Source organism: Saccoglossus kowalevskii, chromosome 8 (genome assembly GCF_978046115.1).
Source record: "Saccoglossus kowalevskii chromosome 8, keSacKowa6.1, whole genome shotgun sequence".
NCBI lineage: Eukaryota > Metazoa > Hemichordata > Enteropneusta > Harrimaniidae > Saccoglossus > Saccoglossus kowalevskii.
Genome location: NC_140648.1, coordinates 9,783,526 through 9,807,570, shown reverse-complemented (window position 1 = coordinate 9,807,570; position 24,045 = coordinate 9,783,526). Strand labels below are relative to the sequence as shown.

The following is a 24,045-nucleotide window of genomic DNA, read 5'->3' as shown; positions in this document are numbered from 1 at the left end:
CCAGATCTGCTCACCAACCTTGCGCCGAAGGCGCGACCTCACTAAAAGGCCAGGGCATGCTCCCCCTTAACAATTTTTAAATATAGACACTCTGAAAAGCTATTTCCTGCATTTTGTGGGCAAATTTTGCTGACAGAAAAGGTTTCAGCTTGATTTGGGAGGGGCGATGCCCTCAACATTTTTTTCGATTGCCCCCTCTGCCGCCGCCAGTGCAAACAAAACTGCGAGGGGTGTACATGTAGTTTGATCAAAATTAACCAGGGATCACAGGATTTTTATTTGGGAAGGTTGTTTTGGCGTTACGACCATGGAATGAATATTTGTCGCCAGTTGTGCAGTTTCTGAAGGACATACAATGTAGATACATTTATAACTTCACTCGTTAATACTATACTGTAATTGGTCAAAACAGGATCACGGGGATGGCGTCACTCATCACCTGATCGTGTGATTTCCAATATGTCGTCTGCTAGTTCGGTCGCTGAAATCGATGGTCTGCCTCGAAAGACTGGACGATTTAGCTTTTCATAAGAACTTGGCACACTAGAAGAAAATAAAGATGCACCGAAGACGAAGGACGCAATCAGGTTTTCTAGAAGCGTCTTTACATCGTTTTGTGAAGAAATCGGGACACCGCTAGCAGACATCGAGAAAACGGCAGACGATCTATGCACGTTCTGAGTATGAACGTGTAATGTGTTATAAAACACATATTGCATGGCCTAATATGTGCTTAATATTTCCTTCCATGACGTAATAGTATTCTACTGGTAATACCAAGAAACAAAAGTGGTAAGTCAAAAAGTGAATAATTTGGCAGACAATACTGATAACATGACTGGCATTTAAGGGACAACAACAAAAGTTCAATGTAGGATAAAAAAACTCCTTTAGTCCCCCCCCCACTGAAACTTAATAAATATTGACCATGGCGTCAGACTACAGTCACCATTAAATACAAATTGATAATCGGACTGTAGTATGGCATAGCAGTTGGTTGTCAAGTGGTTGTAAAAAGACTACATTCGGACCAAATCATTTTCTCGTCTTGGGTGTTTTTCTTTCATTTTCTGTTTTTTTTTTGTCCATGGTTGGATAGAAAATAAACGAACTACAAATACTCCAAGATTTTTTTGTCTTCATTAAAAAATACAATCGTTTTTGTAGGATGGAAACTTTTTGAGGTCAAAACCCCCCACCCCCAAACTAAAGCAAATATGTTGTTTATCCGACATCGATCTTTTGACATTATAATATTACAATATGCACATGTATTTTCAGACCAAAATTATTCACACATCAAGCCAACAGGCTGGCAATCATAATGCTCCAGTCACATAAAGTATCTTCTCTTTTTTTTGCCGAAAATGGCATTAGCTAAAAATAGAGAAAAGTGGCAAAACCTGACCTGTCAACCCAATGTACGGTACCTACATATTAACTATCGAGGTACCGGGTAGTTAATTTTCGAGAAGTCAAAAATATTTTTTTTTTTTTCACCTAAAATTGAATACATCACAAAATAAAAAAAAAAATCTTATGTGTCCACAAAAGGCACATGCACATCAAAACAATAGAGAATTAAGTTAATACCCCGGTATCATCACCAACGAGCAAATCTGACAAACATCCACCCTCAGTACTTGCATATCAAATAGTCTAGGTGGTATTTTTAAAGAAGTGATTTATATAAAAATTGCTGCAGACGTTGAATAGATAATCATCTACATGAACAGATCTGCTTGGTCATCTTCCACAACAGCACAGCTTGTGAAACGCCACAAGGGACAGGTACGACTTACAGCATACCAGTACATGTAGCAGTAATTACAAATGACAAGAGTTTCAACTTTCTAGTGAGGACATATCAATATCCACTTTATTGATTTTTAATACACATTTCAAACATCATTTACAGCCTTATTTTATATAGAAAGCAGAGCTGAACATGCATTTTGTTTTTATCCAAATCATCCTACCCCTGATCCCGACTCATAGAAACAAGCGATTGCATCCCAAATGATAGAAACAGCCAATTAAATCCAAAACATAGAAATAAGCCATGGCAAACCAAATCCTGAAAATAAAATCCCCTTTTTCACTCCAAATACATTAAATAGACTATGATTATACATTAACATATGCTGCATGCAGATTACTTTTTTTTACCCTTGTATCAATTTCAAGTGAAGGATTAGCACCAAAAATTGTCAGTAGTTAAAATACATTGCTTGTTGCAATCATTTTGGAAATACCATCTCTTAATATACAACGTAGATGGCTACAAGGCAGCAATGGTACTGGAATACCAGTAGTTAAATATTTATTTTCAGAATAAGGACGTATTTTCACAAAGATGTTGTCACACTTTCTCTCGCTAGCAAAATTGAACACAGTTTTTAGTAGTTTGAGTATTTCAATGTAGTAGTGCCATCTTCGGGGAAATTATAATTGTTAATATTGTCTTTTTAGAATGACAAGACAAATGTAAGCTAAAATACAGAAAATTACAGTGTATATTGCATCACATTTCACCGAGTTCCAGTTTCAAAATAATGTCAATAGTATCATTCATAAAACGGTAATAGCACATGCAAACAACAGAGGTGTGTATGAGGTAAAAATAAGACATACTTTAATGATCCAGTGTACAATGACATGTTTGGTTGGTTATACAGTCTGGTTTATGCATGCATTTTATAGTTGTGCTTCCAATAGAGCAACCACAGTGATTGGAAGGATCATCAACACATTTAGATCAGCCATTCATAACTATTATACATGTACATTATACAGTTTGTATTTAAACCATCTCGAGATTGGTTTATCCCGAGATACAAACAATATGACAGTTTGTACATATTGAAAGTAGTTGGGTCAAAATAAAATGTAAATTAGGCTAAAAATGACTTGTTTCTGGCCCTGAGATATTAAATGTTGCTGTGAGCATTATTTCATTTTCTTCATTTTTACAATATTTTAAGCAGAATTTTGAGTCTAATTGAAAGATGTAAATTCACCTTGTCGCAATTTGAGAGATTCCTGGAAACACCACTGCCTGCCTACAAAAGAAACCCACTGAAAATTTACATCATTTTTTAATTCCTTTCCGAGCTGTTTCTGTATTCTTTATAAAATCATTGAATACTCCACCTAATGGTAACTACTCTCATCACCTCTCTTAAAAATCCACAACAAAATTCATAACTGTCTGAATCGCAAAACTTAACAGGTACAGAAAATATTATTTGTATACCCAGATACTAGACCAAATGTAGGAGACAAAAGTGTAAATTTTCATATTTAATGTCCCTGTAAATGTAAAGAAATAGAGTTTTTATACTTTTTATAAAAAAATTTAAATTAAAAGAAAGTAAAATAGTGACAATAGTGTATACTAATATAAAACTGAGTACGAAGAAAACAAAAAATGAATCTAACTATAAAATAAGACTAAAAAGATTATTTGAAAGTTCAGTACTCTTTACAGACGCATCAGAAATTCTACAGCGACACCCTCTACATGTATTTCAGCTGAAATTAATGTTTCTGATTTAAACATTTAGTTCACATAAACATGTAAACATTAACCTTTTCTCACTTTTCATAATATAAACCAGATATTACTGTAAAATCTGTATTAGAAGCTGCGGCTTCTATCAAAATGGCACAATGCAACAGAGGGGATGCGGCTTCTATTAGAGCATCTACATGTATGAGAAATGATGAATTTTTGGTTCTCAATTCTTCAAAAAGAATGGGTGCGACTTGTATATTAGAGATGCGGCTTATAATACAGATTTTAAGGTACTCATTTTCATATTCAATTCATTGTAAATTTACAAAGAGGTACATGTGTAATTATGCCAATTTCATTCAAAATTAAAGAAAAATGCATTGAAAATGTTGTACCAGAAATTTGGTGGAAACATTTATGTTATTAATAGTAGAAGGATATGATGTGCTGGATGATCTGGAAGTCAAGTAATATGCGTTTACATGCAGTGTGCAGCCTCTATGAGTTCCTCATACATATAGTAAGGCGAATTAATTATGCAGCATAATTGAGTCAAATTTGGCTGTATACAATAAAGTTTGTAAATAAAATATACAGGGTGTGGGGCTATTCTTGCATTTTAACTACCGCAAACTATAGCAGCATTCATTGAGACAAAAAAAAATAGTCACTGACACCAATATCACCCAGCCCCCAAATATAGTTTGTGATCCCAGACTTTTGAGTCTCTTACTAGATATTATAGGAATTTCTCAGTATGATACAAAACTAAAAGTATATGAAAAAACTCCCACAACTCGCATAGTTGTCTCCTTAAGAGAAACAAATGCCTTTCACAGTATTTAAAATACTGTTTACAGATCATCCAAGCGCTTTGATCTACAAATCACCCTCTGATACTCAATTGCATTAAATACACACCATGCACATAGCGTTATATATAAATATTTACATTATATACATTATTAAAATGATGCAAAAATACAATCAGTACCCATCACAGTTGCAAAGATTATTTGGAAGATAGAATAAAAAGATCATCACGTCTTTGTTTATTTGCACATTTGCGTTGTCAACAACAACATTTTAAAAATCCAACTTCCAAACAAAACATGTATGCAATCATACAAAAATTTTCAAGTCATGATTTTAAGGTATCTCTGTAGAGAAGTATGAAAAATATAGACTGAAATGTTACAAGACAATGGCAATTGGCAGAACCATTCAAACATCTTTCATTGTTCCAAATGCATTTTTTTTTATACTGGGTTTATATCATTAGATTTATTTAAGGGTCCATTACTTTTCATCTCAACATTACCATCTACTGTTTTTTCATCTTCATCTTCGTTATCATCTTTATCTTCTTCCTTCTTTGACTTCTCTGTATGATTTGAATTTGCTTCCATGGGGGTTAACAGCACATGTGTGGCATCTGCTTCTGGAGTATTTTCTGCATTTAAATTGACAGTGAGAAAACATTACAACCGACAAGTCATGGAAATATTCACATGTTAATTTTCAAGACATGAATGTCTACCAGTCAGTCAAATGTTGACAAATTGAAAAACAAATCAACGTGCGTATGTATTCCCTTATAACTCCTTTTTGTACCAACTTTAAATGAGCCAAACCTAAAAGACAACTTGTACAACAAGAATTAACAACCTATTAAAAGTGCATCTAGGCAAACAGGGATTGAAATAGAATTTTTTACCTGCATGCACAGTGTGCATGTTGAATTTGAAATTTACCTGCACCAACTTGTTGTGAAATGCACCACTTTTAAAGTTTTAATAAAGTTTAAAGTTTCTTTATAAGATTGTCGTCATCAGACCATGCAGCCTCATTTTCTGGTACCCGAGATCCATATCGTCTTGTATGGGGTCTTCTGCTTGTTTTGCTATCTTGAAACCACAAGTCAATTGCATTGTCAGGAACAAATGTGTCAAGTTCATCATCACATAAATTGATTGCCATTAATGCTGTTAAGGTTTCAGGTTGAAGCCTGCTTCGCCAGTCACTTTTTAATTACTGACATTAGTGAAAATCCGCGTTCACATACTGCTGTACTACATGGTATGAGAAGAACTATCTTGACAAGCATGAGAATACACTTATAATTGTCTCCAAACACCAACATCACTCTTTGCCAGATATCAAGATATTTCAGGGATTGGCCTTCTGTCTGTTCTATTTTTCGAACTATTTTCTTCAGTGCTGTCCATTCAATTAATGTGTCAATTTCATTGCATCCTCTGTATTCTAGTATCTGTTTGAAGTGACTGTACAAACATTTGACTTCATCATCTCCATACACCTCTAAAGCCTCAGTCTCAGTAGGCCACATAGCAGGATCAAATATCACTGTGGATTTCAAGATTTCATTTTCTACTAAATCTTGAAATCTGTTATCAATACACTGTACAGTTAATTCTATTGCTTTCTTTGATTCTTTTATAGCTTCTTGCTGTTTTGACTGGGTGTGATTATCTACATTTCTTTGAGGTCTTCCTGGTCCCTCTTGTAGTAAGATGCCTTCATATACAAGTTTCCCATCAGCATTAGTAGATATGCCTTCCATCATGCATCCTTTCAGTTTGTCTTCATCTTTATACTGTACCATCAGTTTCTTTACAGACTCAGCCATATTTCTGACTCTTTCTACAGTAACCTCATTGTCTTGGAGGCATTTACTGAGTACACTTATCATTCTAAAGTAAATTTGCAGGAATTTACAGAACATCACAAACTTAACACTTTTCAGCATTTTCAGGAAATACACTGCTTTGTCTTTGCTTTCTTTTCCACCATGTATTCTGACATCTTCTATATGTGCAATATGAACTTTGTAGTTCCTGAGTAGAGCCTGAACTCCTCTTTCATGATGAGGCACCCATCTTGTACCACTAACATTCACTGGCCTTACAACAGAAATGCACAAAGCTTCCCCAGCATTCTTAAAAGCAGCCCAATTCAGGGGGGAGTACTTATAGAAAAGGTACACCTTCTGAAGAAATTCATGGACTACAGTGAGATATGGCATTTGCTTTAGAACATCTTTGACAGCAAGTTCAAGTCTATGTGCAAAACAATGAACAACAACTAAGTGTGGTACATCTTCTTTCAATCTCGTGGCGACCCCTGATTTCGAACCCATCATCACATTGGCACCATCAAAACTTGCTGCTACAAGATCATTTTTCCAAGTTTTTCTTTCAAGATTTTCCTCCATTGTACTCTGGAGTGCGGCAGTGATTGACGGAGCATCAGCTTTAACAAGTGGTTTAAATGTTACAAATCTGTATGTTGGCCTACCATTTTTAATGTATTTAACATATACAATTTCCTCATCAGTAATACTAGTGTCTGTACTTCCATCTGACAGTATAGCAAAAAACTCTGATTCACTCATTTCTTTGATCATCTCAACACGTTTACTTTCATATATGTAATCTGTGAATATTCGTGCCTGCTTGTCATTTGCATAGGTTTCACTAACAGGTACATTATTAACAGCCAATAATTTTATCTGTCCAGGAAAATCTGTGAATGGACGTCCGGATTTAGCCAGAAAGAAAGCCACACGAAATAAAACTCTCATTTGTTCCAGTTCACTTTTTTCCATTCTAATCAAAAGTCGTTCTATTGGTCTGTCTTTTGGATTACATTCCTTGACTTGCTTTGATAATACAGCCTGGACATGGTTACTTGTATTTTCATGACCATTTAAAACATGTAAACGAAAGGAATTACACACCCTTGTGTGCGAAATTTGTTTACCTTTCCACTGTGGTCAAACTTCTGACAAACATCACAAAACATTACGTTATTTTTTTCATCGAATATTAGCCATTTTTTCTCTTGAAGCCACGTCTGTTGAAAACGATAAACTTTTTTTTTCTTAGTGGGTGGCGACTCAATCACCCCAGTGTTGACACATGATGCCGCACTCGTACTCTGCTGAGATTCAACATTTCCTTCAGTGGTAGAAACGTGTCCAAGTACTACATCCTGTTCAGAAATGTTTCCATTATCGGGATCATTTTTTGTTGCTTGAGATACTGGGCATTCAGCCGTCTCAGATTTTTTCAACGATGTCAATAGTCCACACTCGAAAAGGCTTCGTTGTTTTGACATGATTGTATACCAACCGAATGACACGCGACTACCGAGCATGCGCAAATTTGTATGCTGTTCTGAGGTCACGCGAGACCCAAAGTACTCTCACAATGTACGCGAGTACGCTACCAATTTACTTCCGGGTTCTCGATCGATGCGATCACGGACGAATTTGATTTTTTTCACTTGTGCTTTTGAATTTTTTTACAATATTGGTTAAAACTAATTTAGGCTTAGTGAATATAATGAGAAAATGTTGTGTTAATTTCTACATGCACAGCGTGCACATTGGATTTTGAGTTTACTTGCACTAGCTAATAATCTATGTGCATAGTGCAGTGTGCACCCGAGTATTTCGAACCCTGGCAAAGCACACATAAACCAAAACTTGCATTTTTACCATGAAAAAATTTACATAATTATATGTGTTAATAATAGAATGAATACAATAGGGGTAGAATTATATATTGGTCCATGCGTTCAAACTCGTAGAAGGTGACAACACTTTACGGTGTACAGTCCAACTATGACAGTCATTTCAGTACTTTAGTTTTAATAGTTTTGTTTACATACCTTTCATAGCTTTGATTGCATCTTCAACGGTGTCATAATGTTCAAAACCTTTGATATTTGCTCTAAGTATGATTTCTAAAAGTTCAGGTTTTAAGCCAGCTAGTGCTACTTTAACATCACGTTGTGCAAATTCAACAAATATTTCTTTTATTGCCTAAATGAAAGATAATACAACAATGAAATGAGACATTTAAATAAACACAATATGATGTGTATTTCTGTGGTTTGTTTTCAATAATAGCATCAGACTGTGCCCCTTATCACATAATTTGTTTTGTATAAATGTTAAATTGATAAATACAGCAGTACCAGGTAACCATGGTGATATACTTACAAGAATAGACGTATAATCAATATGAGTGACTCTTGAGGCATCAACAACTGCTGATTTGGCGTGTTCTCCTTCAATACATTCACCTTTAACAGTATCTGTGACATGTTCAACGGCGGGAAAATATACACCAGCTTCAATCTCAATCACAGTCACTTCTCTTTCTTTCACCTGCAATGGTTATACTAATTATTAATGTGGCAAACAATCTGTTATTGTGCTATGATGTAGTGCCTAAATGGACAATATATGTATTTACGCTTTCGCTCTACCAAGGAGTGCATGGATGGCAGTTTTTAATGGAATTCTTTGTTGAATGTCTCACAAAAGTTGATATAATTCGATAGTAATACAGGTACCATGCCCTAAATTATTACTTGTCATGGTGATAATGCTGTGCTAAACTTAGAAATCTAATATATAGAGTGTGAATTCACCTGGATTTTTTCAGTATAATTTCAAATACAGATCGTTTTAAGCATTGTTGGGAGAACAGTTGTTAATATTACCTCAATATCTGGCTTAGCTTGACCATACAGAAGAAAACACAGGTCTATGCCAATACCAATTATAATACCAATCTCAACACCTTGCACCAAAGAACCAATAAAAGTCCCAAGCCAAGATATCAAATCAATTTCTGTTGGTTATAAAAGTATGATAACACAATGAAATTTCCTGCAATACATATAATCTTCATTTCAAAACTGATACAATGTATAATCAGTCTAGACTGTATATGGATGATAGACAATTGATCAATGAATTATTTTGGCAGGCTGACGATATTTTTACCAAGTAATGCAAGAAGAAATGGAAACTGGTGTTTGGTTCTATTTATTGGTAGTCAAGTCAACAAGATACAGCCACATTTAAACAGACCAACGATCACAATCAAGATAGCAGATAGGAAAAGATATTTTGAAAGACGAATGTGTGTGCAATCTCTACTGTTCATTCATCTGCCACTAATCAGATGGTTCTCGTCAACCATGCAGGTGATGTTGGCCAACTGATCAGACAGCTCTGATCAACAATTTCATATCAGGGTAACAAAATTTGCAGTGTAAAAATTGTCATCACTCGCACCTCAAAAGATAAGGTACAGTCTTTTGATACATGGATAACATCTACTTACTTCTGACTACCCATAGCTTTTTAATTGACGAATGGTCAAACATGTTGATAACAGCACATATAATAACAGCAGCGAGAGCGGCACTTGGAATGTAGAAGAATAGTGGAGTCAAAGTTGCTAGTGATATAAGAACTAACGCTCCAGTAAAGACCCCACCAAGGGGAGTTATAACGCCACTCTGGGAGTTCACAGCAGTCCTGTATGAACGAAAAACATTTGTTATACCTTATTTGTGGATTAAATTTAAGGATTAAAATTAAATATTGTTTTATTGATTGGAGAGTTTTTAAGTTTATCTGTATAAGTACATGCATGTTGTTAATGTAGGTATCTGACCTTTTTTTTTTCAATTTCAGTATCATTAGTTTTATCATTAATCAAACATTTTACACACAACTTTAAGATGAGCCTGTAATATGTACATATGTATGCTGTAAATTAAATGTATGCAGTGGAATAATGTAATCTAGTACTTAAACCAACTATTACCACAGCAACAGAGCTCCAATACCATGGTAACAATACATCTCAACTATACCAGCTATAACTACTGGATAAGATGAAAACACTGATTATACAGTACTGTCATCTGTCCAAATTTGCTATAATGTACTCATGATCTGATCACAAATGTGTCAACGCAATTTTGTAAACATTGCTAAAAATGTTCACTGCTACCAAATGTCAAGTTTACAGACTCAACTTTAACTTGTGCAAAATGTACAGTCCAGTTTAGGTGCAACTTTAATTTTTCATAAAAATTAATAATTTTAAAATCATTGTGATTGATAATTTCAACTTTTTCCATGTAGTATTTACATATTACGTTCTTATATTTAAGCAGATTCATGGTGGTTTTGAAAGCAAATTACCTTAAAGTGCGCTAAATGTTATGTAAGGACTATAATATAACATCAGTACCACACCACGTTATCCCCATGTCCCTAAAAATACCCTAAAATGTTTACAAAATCTCACCTTGAGAAACTACCAGTTACAGGGTAAGCACCAACAAATGAACTCATGACATTGGCAGTACCTGAAAACATAATCATAAGAAAGTCATAACTATGAATGTACCGGTACCCCTGATTAGAAGATTCAGAAAAACTGAAAGTGTTTATCATAATTATGTTGCTATTCAGAATGGTGTCAATTTTTTTTTAAGTTCAATGACATGAAATATAATGTCACAGAGACTACCATTTTGCTCTGACAGTTCTGTAGGTGTTTGTTTATATTAGTGTAAAGGTGCTTGTGTTATACAAAAAAAAATTACTATTACAAACTGTACCCTGATTTTGAGCTAACTTGAAATTTATAGTGAATTTGTACCCAGATGTGTGATAAGGCAAGTAACGTAACTGAATGCTAGATAACATAGATAACAATGTCCTGTAATGTAAATGACAGTCAGTGTGCTAAGAATGAATAGAGTGACCAAAGACAGGAATAGAAGTAGATAAATAAAATACGCATACCAAGGGCTAACAATTCTTGGTTTGGCCATACTCTGTATTTATTTCTTCTACCTGTAATAAAAGAAAGTAACTTGTAGTGTTTCCCAAAATAAAGGTAACAAACATTAGACCATTCTAAAACAACAGATACTCTCGATAGATAGCTCCGCTGTGAGCAATGCAGGTTTCAAATAAAGAACTGAAGATATCATTAGAAAATGAACAAATCTGAGCGAGGTCTATCTGTGGTACCTACATGTATAACATAAAAGTTTGAAAGAGCCTTAGATAATCTACATGTTGTACATAAAAGTATGCAAATCTTTTAATCAAACATTAAAATTGTCAAATTTTGTGAGGTCCAAAAAAACTTTGAATAAACACCAGTTAGGGTGAACCATAAATTTAATGATTTGATAATATTCACAAATAGAAAACGTGATGAGAATCACTGCGACTTTGTATTCATTGTCAAAACGTGCCATTGCAGTGAAAATTTGGATTTCTAGAAATGTACGTTTCTTTTGCAATTTGCAAGACTTCTTCAATTCACACATGATCTTTATCACATAGCACATCCTTTTGTATCCAAATCATACAACAGATAACTTAATGTTAGGTACCCCGGTACTTCAGACACTGGCTCATAATTATGGCACTTTAATAACTTTATTTAATTTTACAATGTTATTTAATCTTCATGTGGAGACTTTTTAACAGTTTATGTCACTGTAATTATTCAGTCATGGAAATTAAATTTTAAATTATGATTGTGAATAGTAATCATGAATATTAATTACAGACCGTTTCTCTCGTATTGGTAACTTCACTTACCAAAAGCTTTTGCAATGGCAATACTTTCCAAGAATCCAATTAAAGGTACAACAGCAAATCCAATGCCACCTTCCTGCAAGTAACAGAAGGCAGGTTAGTACAATTGTCTCCCACAATTCCAAGGTGCAATCTCAGGGATTCACCTTTGAGCATGAATCGAAGTACAGAATTTTCAGAATAAATTAAACATGGATCAAGGATTCTAACTGTCATTGTGTTAAAAGGCAGTGGTCATTGGCAGAGGTAAATATTGGTTTAAATAAATAAACAATGTAATTCAAATTTTTACTTCGCATGGTATCCATGGGAACACAACATGATCACAGTTTTTACAACTATAGAGAAGTAACAGTTAGCAGCCCTTCTCCGTCAATGTTCTCCACAGCACATCTCAAAAAATAAGTTACCAGTATAATTAAAGATACTGAAGGCAAAGATGTATTAAGAAAAATGTCACGGTAGAATAATTCCAGGCCAAACCATAGTTCACAATGTACGAGGGACTGTAAAAGTATAACTTAATAACTTACATTAAATATGTCATTCACAGAGACATACTCTTTCTCACTTCCAGGATCTGTAGTCGGGGCAACAGTAGATGCATTCCACAACTGCTCCATGGTGCCATTTAAACTACGCTGATATTCTACAACTGTGTCATTGACAATGGTGATGTTAGGATCAGTGTTCATCTTGTAATGATCGGCTAATGGCGGCATTGGACGAAGATATGGAGGGAAGGGAGACTCAAATGGTGGAAGACCGGCTGGAACATGGCCAACAAGTGCGAAAGGCGATTCCCCATTGTATATTGCATAAGATACACAGGCTGCTAGAATCACTATGACTGCATTTTTGGCTGTTGAAAGAATATGATACACATAAATTTGGATTTCACAAACTATTTTACTATGATGCTATTTGACAATTGTTCTGAGCATGCAGATCTTTAGTACCGGTATGGACCAAGACTTAGAAGAACATGTTAGCAGGATTTCAGAAAGACTCGTGTGAAAATCAAAACATATTTAAGTGCATCTGTTTCATTTGTGGAGGAGAGAGAAATGGAACGAGCACCATTATATTATAAATGTCTATTAGTATTTAAATACAATTCATGATTTCACTGTTTGTACAATGAGTTTGACTTGTCACACAATATGAAAGAAACTATCAATTAAAATTCTGATAACCATGTAATACAAATCTATCAAGCTGAAACCCAGTGAATATTTCCTTTTTTGGGCCTGTGTTTCTTGTCAGTGTGCGCACCACAAAAACGTGCACAAACATTTATTTTCACTTATTTTGCATAGCGCCCTCTATTGACAATTTGATTTATGACAAAATTTATGTTCCATGAAATGTTTTAGAAAAAAGAATGCCTCATCAAAATTTACAACTTGAACACAAACATTTTTCACAAGGCCTTACAATATAAGTACAATATAACATGGATGCTACTTGTCAGATTTTAAGACGAGATACTCATGATGAAAGAAAATGGAAGTATTCAGTCTATATTGAATATGGACGTCCACTATGATTTTGAGTAGATGAAATTTGTTTAGATGCAAGGACAGAAATAACTTCCCTTAAATCTTAGATTTCTGATTATCAACTAACCCTTTATTGGCTTCTAATACAAAATCTGTATGTAGAAAAGAAAGTATTTTCTTGATGCTTACCTGTTCCAAAAAGCCATATGACTTTATATAAAATCTTCTGGGATGTGGTTTTCGCTTTTTTACCAGAATACCTTTCTTTAACTTTCTGAAGAAAAAAAAAATGGCGTATGTTAGACACATACAAATCAGACAGTAGAATTACACAAAAAATTAACATATCTACCACCTGAAAAACTAATTTTTACAAAATTATAAACATTTCTAACATAAATCTTAAGGCAGGTACCTTGCTCAATATATCACCACATTTAATAACTTGAATTTTCAGCTCATCATTTTTTTTTTTAAAGTATAGTAATATATGGCTAATGCCACACAGTGAAACTAAGTAATTCATTGGCACTTTGCACCCACAAGAATAACCTACATATATATCACAAATATGTTAATATTGTCATGTATCAGCTTGTGGATTAGTTGGGTTTAAATTCTGTTCCAGGTTAAAACAGATTTAATTTTCCACTGCACACATAAAAACAAATTTGATGTGGACTTGGAACATGAATAATCAAATACATACCTTCATTACCATGAGAAGAATAAAACATGTGGCCCCCATTACAAAGTCTTGCCACCTAGAAAGTTGTAATAAAAAAGTTGTTAAAAATCATGCAGACTGGTTCACTACCGAATAAATTAATATTTTCTTTTGGCTGAAAATAATGATTATTATACATCTGTATTGCAACGCCATAAGTTACTACCATATTAGTTCCTACAGCATTAGGAAAAGTTAATCACGCGCATAAGCATCCTAATAATAAAAACAAACATGTGCCGCCACCATGTGTTTGGACTTCACACAAAGAAGTTCGCTGATTCTGTTCTAAACTTTTTAAATTTTGGCATTCCCATGACGTATAATAAAAGGTTATTACAAAGATATCGCAAAGTACACAGACAGTATGTCGTCGCATTGACCTCCACTGACCGTCGGTCGATCCTTCTACTGTACTGTATTTGTGTATACTTTGAATATCCGTATTCTCATAATCTAATATTATATAAAACAAATAAAATGGATTATTATTGCCACCAATTTGTGTTGTGAATGACTTGAGTATTAGTGGTTTGCAATTTTTTATTTCATTCATAGTCTATATAATGTGTAGACAGAATCCACATACACAGCTTAGCATCTGTCTACTGCCATGACTGGTGGAATCTTTGCAGGAGATATATTATCAGATGTTTCAAATTAAATATACCTAGTTGAACAAAAATCACAATGAAATACAAATATTTGAATATCAGAGTAAATCAAAGTTCATAAAAAAATATTTTATATCTAGAAAACTGACTGGAATCATCTCAGGGCATGAGTATTTTCTATTCTTTCCAACAATGGCCGATACAGTCTTTGGTCAAAGATGGCCTGGAAATTATAAATCATTTTTTTCCCTTAAAACAGCAATATTCATTATCCTATATTTAATATCAATAACAAAGTTTTAACAATGTTGAAAAGTTCTTATATATGAAAGTGGTTTTTAATATCTAACAAAACACCAACAAAAAATTAATTTGACCAGAATAAAATTCAATTTACTTTGAGATTGTCTTGTATTAAAATGAAAAACGAAAGGTACATAGTACTATCTTATACATGTACTGCATTTGTTTTATAAGAATTACATCAATAGTGCATATAAACCAAAATTGCACTTGTATACTTGAGTACTTGATCATTAAAATATTATATATTATGACCATAAATGCAGCATCACTTCTGTAATTTACATAAGCACATACTCTAATACAATAAATACAGTACTGTATGTAATCCCCAACTTTTTTTTTCAACGTTAGGGAAATAATATATAGTACATCGTAGGATGGGAAAGCAGGCACTTAGGTGTAACAGTTTTTTTTTTCTGTTTAAATATTAAATATGATAATATCAGTTTATGTAACAGGTGGTAAGCATTGACGTTAATTATATTATTCACAGGAAATGACGTGGTAATGACTGTATTGACTTGATTCAGTGTCAGCTTGGATGCTATCAATAGGCGACAACAGCTGACGAATCAGTGACGTCAATCAGTCGTCAATACGTACTTTAGAATAGTCAATCATACTTTTATATATTGTGATAAGTTACAATGGAAAGGTTAAATGAGTTGTTGATGAGAACGTTTCGTGGGAAATACTGGTTTGGTGTAACTTTAATGGTACAGCCAAACTGCAAATGGAGAATCCAGAAAGCCAACTGATTGAACATAGACAAATTAGCATGTCAACTATTACAAGCATAACAAAAATACCCAGGTAGTCAAATTTAGATACATTGGTACATCCACGGAACTAAAATGATAAAAGCAGCCTTTGCATATAAATGAATTCCCGGTAGTACACAGGCTCAACTAAGCGCTGCTGGACATAAATTAAATATTTGAGAAATTTGGTTCAAAATGGAATTGTAGAAAAATAGTTATAAATGATGCACCAAAGTTATGGTCGGTTAACTCAAATCTCCCACCCCCAATTTAGTACAAGATTGAGGATTTCTAGTATCTGATTTTTGAGTTGAATGTAAAATACAGGAAATATATATATTCGCTGGATTTTATTTTCACTGAATCATTTCTTCAGCGAAAATTAATTCCAAGCGAAAATAAAGTATTTTAATACAGTATGAAATAGATCATTTGAGTTGATCAGAAATGGCCAAGACTTGACTCAAGGCCAATAAGGTTACGATATTGATGATATGGGTTTCATTACAAGGTGGTTTTCTAGTGGGAAAAGTTTGTTTTGAATCCAGAAATAGTTTTTACGGAAAACAAATATCAAATATAATTACTCATTTGTCATGGTCTTATCTGATTAAGTTCCTGTTTTGTTGTTTAGGAACACAGAAATGCAGTGTGAGACTATCTACACTAAGCAGATGATTTTTATTTGATCAGTTTATCTGCTGTTAAACAAACCTGATATAGTACTTTTTTAAATGAACACCTTATCTGATGATTTTTGAGATACTTGGCAGCAAAACACCAAGCTGTAATAGTATTCCATGCTTACCTTGTCTTGGGAATTCCCAGGGCAGTATAGTAGATATCATCAATAAAACCATGAGACTTGAACTTGGGAATACCAAATATATGCCGCAATTGACCCACACCAATAATGACGGCAGCAGCAGATGTGAAAGCATTGATGACATTAAAAGATATAAAATTCACTAAAAACCCTGAAGAAACAAAAATAAAAAAACACATTGGAATTACAAATTACATGTCATGTAGGTATTTGAGATTAACATTACAGATTTTCGAACTGTTTTGACAAATACGAAGCTTAAAAGAATGAAAATTGAACTAGTCTAATGAACTTGCTTGTGGTATCACTAATTTACGAGATCACTAGTTCAATGGCCTGGTGAAATAGCATCGAACTAGAACTGAACCGCTAGAAACTTTTTTCTTGTTAAGAAATGCAACTCCAATACAAATCATCTGCTCCATATTGTATGCTACTGGACCATTCACTCACACTGCTGTTATTTTCGCAAGCACTACTAATACTGCAAAAGCGTCAATTATTCACTGGGTTTTAATTTTGCCTATTTCGCTGACTGGAAAATGTGTTAAATTAAAACACAGTGAATATGTAAAAATTAGCATAAAATACATTATCTAAATGATAAAACAGTGAATTTAAAACCTACTGAATATGCCTGAAATGGTAAATCAGCGAAATTTAAACCCAGTGAAAATACGTCATTTTACAGTAAAGCAAATACAGAATTCACTGATCCACACATTATACGTCACTCCACTAACTCGTACTTAGATATTAGCTGAGTAAGGAATAGTGTGTTTGAATACCACAAAGATTCTTGGCTACTTTTGATTTTAAAAACTTACCAAGATGAAATATGCCCATCAATAACTGAGTTATCCCACAAAAGAATGCTATCGTGATAGCGTAGACGGGATTATGTAACCCGTCTTCTCGCTCCTGGCCACTGCTGAATTCAGACATAATAAGTGACATAACAGCAGTCGGTCCAAGCGTAATATCTTTTGCAGTACCCATAAAACAGTAGACAAAGTTACCCATAAATGCAGAGTAAAGTCCATACTGAAACATAATATAAACAAAAGTTACAAACTTAGTCATTATATTATATAAAATAATGTTGGTATACTCAACATTCAAGTAATACATGTCATATTTACCCTAGCAGTAGCACATTTCTAATCTGTGCATAAGGCAAAAACACTATTTTTGCTGATTTTTTTTTTTTATTTTTTATTGCTATAGCCTAATTTTGCTGAAGCACATGTTCACTGAAACACACATGGACCAAAAATTGCCTTTACTGTATGCTGGATCATTAAAATATAACAAGCTTTTACCATTGACACTTATTTACGTAAATGAATGCGCTACTATCGGTAATAAATCAAAAATACTGTGTATGCAAATATACATTGAAAATTTTTTTTAGCAGTTCCAGTAGCATTAATGTTTCACACCATCAGAAATGTACTCGTACGGATACCGTGACACTTTATCTAAATTTATCTTCTTTCAATGTTCTTATTTACAGATGAGTCTAAAACAAATCTTTCTAAATTGGGCATTACTAGTATTTACAAAATACATGTACAAATAAACAGAAATGTGCAATGTTGCATTAATATGGTGGATAACATACAACCACACTTGACAAATACTAGCACTTATACTGCCCTAATATATATTCTATTTATATTTAATTGGGGCTAGTACGATTGACAGTTTTAAAAAAACTTAAAGAGGGTCAACTGACATGCATTGCTGAACATTCTAATTCATTTTTAAAGGCCTGGGCAGAAATAAGAAGTGTTAACCAACTGTTGATGTAAACACAAAAGCTAAGACTGCTTTAAGTATATAACTTTAGGACTAGCTTATTTATCATTGCCAATATGTAAAAGTTATCTGGAGACTGGAGTTTATTCATACACTACTTTCTCTGCCATGTAATTTGGGTTTTAGGGAAATTTTGGTAGGTGATCCAGGTTTATTACATACCGGTACATGCAGTCAGAAAGAGGGTGTTAAATTAGAACTCTGACAACCGAGACTAGAATAATGACCAAGATGCAAGTAAACAACTCTGGCATTGCAAGTGATTAATGACGTACTGTAAATAAAAAAGCATAATTTTGCAACTAGGCAAGGCATTCAAAGTTATAAATCGATAATTTGAATACACAGACTTGTGAGCCAATCTTCAGTTTTCGAACAATCAATTTATCAACAAGTTTAGTTGCAAAGATTCACACAAAATCAGTGAATACAGATATGGTTGCAGCAAACTTTGAACAAAGATGAAAGATGCACGTGTTATGCAGTGCCCATAAACAGAAGCGTTTATGATTTGTTTTTTCTTCCACGGTTCAAAGGTCAAGAAGTGTAAAAGGGGGGAGGGCAAACTGTAGTATGGTTACAGGGAAGCTGCTATTAAAATACCAGTATATTAACAGTTACTGTGCCCACACACAGCACTATTATCAGAATGTATACAAATTTTAGAAAGTTTTGCTCAGGCTTAACAAATAGTCCATGTTTCCGAAAACTGGTTTATACTTCTGAGGCACAGGTAAGACTACTCAATATTTGATATGGACTGAAGCGACTTAAATCAACATGGTAACCTGCAGAATACAAATATCATGTACCATAAAACAGTTTATGTTTTACACAAGACGAAAAACTAGGAATTTTTTGTCGCAATTGTCACTGACTATCCCGAAATACCGATCTAAGTATCGATTGAGTTGGGTTATGGATTAAAAACTATATTTTGTTATTGGTCTTGTATGTAGACTATGAGGGGAGTTATAAAATCAACACCACCACTACATTGTACCGCCGCTGTGGTGTGCACTGTTTTTATTCAAATATTTAAGTTAATTTTCAACTTACCTGAAGTGGAAGTTTAGCGACCGTTGCATACGCCAATCCTTGCGGTAACACTGTCAATCCAACTGTGATTCCAGCAATAAAATCTGATATAAGCCATTTTGGTTTATATTTGGGTAGCCATTGTGTGATGGGAAATTTGGATTTGACATTGTCAACTGTACAGCTCTCTTTGGCAAAGTCTCCACATTTCTTTCCTACAAATCTAGCATTGGTTCTTAATCGAGTCGTCATTGTACAGTTTGGACGAAAACACTGAGCACACAATTCAGCTCTCGTTCAGAAGAGATCAAACCGTTGTTTATATAAAAACTTCAATAGATGATAAAGAATACAAAGAAAGGTTGAGACCAGCAATTCTGTTATCTGTTAAAAGAGATAAAAACATTACGATCTGAATGAAAAAAAAGCTAATCACTACGATGTACATTACATGGTTTGCAGGCACGTGCTAAAATTTGCGATAACCTAAAGTTTACACAGAGACTAACCCTATTACGTTCACATAGCAATGCAACCGGGTTGAAACTGTTCGACAACGCCTCGCTTTATATCATATTAAACAAAACAAACATTGATATCAAAATCAAACAAAAATTAGGACAGAAAAATTGTCACGCTATAAATATGTATAAATGAATGACCTTCAATTCAGATAATAAATATTTTAAATATATTGCCTCCATGTGAATAATTCTACATTGGGCGATAGAAAACAAATTTTACATAAAACAAGCTCCGCTGTTAGCAATGCACGTTTCAATTAAGAACTGAAGATACATGCATCATTAGAAAATGAACAAATCTAAGAGGTCTACCGTGAGGTCCCTATGTGTAATCAGATCAGACTTGCTGTTTTCAACAAGAAGTCGAAAATATCACTTTTTACCAAAAATGAAAAACATATTCACCAAAATTAGAGAATTAAAGATACGTATCATGAAATGAACAAATCTAAAAGGTCTACCATGAGGTCCCTATATGTAATCAGATCAGACTTGCCGTTTTCAACAAGAAGTCGAAAATATCACTTTTTAGTAAAAATGAAAAAATATTCACCAAAATTAGAGAATTAAAGATACGTATCATGAAATGAACAAATCTAAGAGGTCTACCGTGAGGTCCCTATATGTAATCAGATCAGACTTGCTGTTTTCAACAAAAAGTCGAAAATATCACTTTTTACCAAAAATGAAAAAAATATTCACCAAAATTAGAGAATTAAAGATACGTATCATGAAATGAACAAATCTAAGAGAGGTCTACCCAAGGTACATACACACCAAAGCATTCAGGCTTGTAGTTTTCAGGTCGAAAAAGTAAAAAGTTGACACTAACGACCACAGATAATCACTCATATGATAAGCTCCGCTCGTCTAAGTCAACAACGGAGCTAAAAATATGTTATCAAGATGTTATGCTATCACTGCATTTGTTCTATTATTGGTGCATGCACATGTATGAAGAATACAGTCATGTCTATGGTTAAATTAAGCAATATTATAATTATTCAACATACAAATAATGCAATTGTTCACTCACACGCACTTGATTGGAGATGCACTTTTAATAGAGCAAATATGATATTTGCTTTATGAAAATTGCATCTTCCATGGAAGTCAGGAAATATACTTATAAACTGTTGCTCATGTTGAAGAGAAATTTTGAAAATGAATATCAATTAAGACAACCATGATGCAGTTTGTTTTGAAAATCTTAAAACGAGGACAAATATGGAAATACATGTAAATGCAACAGATGACAGATGCAAAGTGATATATCAGTTTGTCCTTTTCATTTCACACAACTACTAGTAAATGTGAAATCAAAACTTGACCAGTCAGATAAAAATGTGAACTTCTGGCAACAAATATAACTAAAATATATGTATGTAATTAAATGCTGTCTTTACATGCCACCACAAAGTTTGACGAAATCATGAATTTGATCATTAAAATATTCATGCATGATACTGTAATCCAACACCAAAACGTGTGAGCTTTGTGATGAACTGCAAGTACTTTTATAAGTACAAACAGTACATGTATCAGTAAGTATCATAGCGTGCATCAACAACTGACATACATGGAGGTATATTACATGTACAAGGAACATCTCCCTCAAACCTAACATATCCTGGAACTTCATGGGCGAGACAGCAACAAATTCACTATTAGTGATTTTGTCATCCATATGCTTACCCAGAATCTGTAGCGACACACTCACCCAGGCAGGGTGTGGGTTTTGTACTTGTGTTGTACTCAGCTTCAGTAACAATGCTAGCATAATCAGCAAAACCACACTAACAGCAAGAGTGTAAATAGCACTTGTGAGATGTACGTCCTCTAAGATTAATTTATATATTGCCAAGTAGCCTAGTTATGGTACAAGAACTTATCAAAAGTACATCTTTACGAGTGTCGTAAAAATCTCTGCATGATAAAGCGACAACTATCAGAGCTTCTTATACCAACATAATAAATTACACGCCAGAGCGTCTTCTTCTACAAGGTACAGGCATACTTGTCCTCATTAAAATTCAGTGGTACAGGTCAAGGAGTCTCAACCAGCAGAAAAAAAATCAAGACCATAATAAAAGTACATGTATGACTAATGGGTACAGTGACACATGTACCAAGTTACAGGAACAAATAAAAGTAAATAAAAGTGTGTTAAATTTTGAGGTGAACTCTACCCGATTTCAAGGTAATCTAAAATAATTGCATTTTAACTGAGCTGTTTTGGGGGTATTCTCTGAGCAGTTATACAGATCCAGTAGTGTGCGTCACAACAGAGTAACAACCCTGAATTACACACACATACCTGCCACATAGGAAGAGGACAGATAAAGAAATAATAGGTCACATGACAATGACATAACCAGTCACAGCCACATTAGCAAGTATAAAGGCATGATTCTTTAGCAGAATACATGTGGTATACAATTACCTCACTTCACAGGACTGTAGTACTAAAAGTTGCTTTTTTTTTATTTATATCTTGTTCTGGTCCCACTTATACAGGAAGTAAACACTAGGTCAACTATTCAGGAAGTTTTTAAATAACACTTATTCGTTCTTAAACTCGTGTAACCATTGCCAATCCCTCAGGGGAATGTGCAAGTGTTATAAAATTAAAAATGTACTGTAAACTGCAATTTTTTACATTTTTGGTGAAAATTGTGAAATTTTGTAGCAGTGAAAATTTCTATGAATCCTTTGACATAGGGTGTCACTAACTTTGCTGAAATTTGTCTTCACAAATGCCATTAAATCATGGAATAACTAAATTACTAGCAGTGAAAAAGTTTACAGTACTAACTTTCTAACTTGAAGTATGCAAATTATAACTAAACTCTTTACCACGAAACTGTCAAAGAGCAATAAAAGAATAAATAATGCAACTAATTCCCAAACTTGTGCATGTGCTTATAAGCAACATAGCATGAACAAATACAATACAAAGTTTAAAATCCTATTAACCTACCACCAGAAACAAGAAGCCATTGTCATGCTAATAAGTTGGCGCTTGACAATAGAAACCATTAGATACATTTATTTAGTTACGTGTGAAGGACAGGGATTCCACTAGATAGAATACAATGTAATTTCATACTACGTTCTGAATGTCATACGTGGGCACAGCTGATACACATTATAAATATTGTATTAAAATTGACAGACACAATTTAACGTTCCAGTACAATCGAAATTAAGTTTCGAATTGTATTCACTGTGAAAGAAATCTTTCAAGAATCATATCGCACAATGCTCATAACTACGTATAAATCACGTGTACAAGTCAGATCACGAGGTGTCTTTTCTTAAAGTCGCATGGATATGTCAATCATATGACAGTAGCGGGCGTTCAGCTGTGGATGAAGTCTGCTTTACATAATATTTATCGTTGGAAGAATTTCACCGAAACGTGTTTAGTTAATCATGTGAAGATTTCAAATTACTTATTTAACACTACGATAATTTAAGTTTCAAGACATTACACGTTCAGTTCCGATGATCGCCTCAATAGCCGCGGTAAACAGAGCACTCGCTAATCACATTCGCCAAGTTTCAATAATGTAGAAGATGATTATACTGCTACAGATGGAACAGGAAAAGCATGTATGTTTTTTACTTCAGAATTGAACGCCGTAGTTTCTGTGTGAACGTAAACAATAGAACGCCATGGAGGTGTCAATTGATCTCAAGTAATGAACACGGAGGTGAATGCCGGGGTGAATGAAAGTGATGGAATATTCCGAACAACTTACCGGCGAAGCGGTGTTCACGGCGCCGGTGACTTCTTTCGCCGCAAAATTCCCTGCCCAGTATTATTTCGACAAAACAGTCACCGATATTCACTCCGGAGTGGAACGCATTAACACTACCAACCCACTCCCTTAGCATACACGTTCAAACACAAACGCCACGCAGTCGTGCCAGTCCATCTGGTGCGTGTAT

At 34.1% G+C, this 24,045-nt stretch overlaps 1 protein-coding gene across 1 annotated transcript; it reads right to left on the bottom strand.

The window, feature by feature from the left end:
* Nucleotides 1–1,843: 1,843 nt before the first annotated feature.
* LOC100377909 (sodium-independent sulfate anion transporter-like) lies at nucleotides 1,844–24,036 on the bottom strand. Its single transcript, XM_006812739.3, has 15 exons — nucleotides 23,856–24,036; nucleotides 19,589–19,951; nucleotides 17,536–17,752; nucleotides 16,691–16,859; nucleotides 14,184–14,238; nucleotides 13,664–13,748; nucleotides 12,506–12,834; nucleotides 11,976–12,048; nucleotides 11,163–11,213; nucleotides 10,660–10,720; nucleotides 9,682–9,878; nucleotides 9,053–9,183; nucleotides 8,547–8,714; nucleotides 8,213–8,366; nucleotides 1,844–4,970 (listed from the first exon to the last, which is right to left on the bottom strand). Exons 2-15 carry the CDS (start codon nucleotides 19,817–19,819, stop codon nucleotides 4,777–4,779), a joined length of 2,115 nt encoding a protein of 704 aa, XP_006812802.1. The 5' UTR covers nucleotides 19,820–19,951; nucleotides 23,856–24,036; the 3' UTR covers nucleotides 1,844–4,776.
* Nucleotides 24,037–24,045: the final 9 nt, after the last annotated feature.

Excerpts from the sequence above, each read along its gene's own strand:
- LOC100377909 (XM_006812739.3), bottom strand. The coding sequence starts at position 19,819 with ATGACGACTCGATTAAGAACCAATGCTAGATTTGTAGGAAAGAAATGT. Across the intron at positions 17,753-19,588 it reads TCGCTAAACTTCCACTTCAG|TATGGACTTTACTCTGCATT; the intron begins GTAAGTTGAAAA and ends ATTATGTTTCAG. Across the intron at positions 4,971-8,212 it reads TGCAATCAAAGCTATGAAAG|AAAATACTCCAGAAGCAGAT; the intron begins GTATGTAAACAA and ends ATTTAAATGCAG.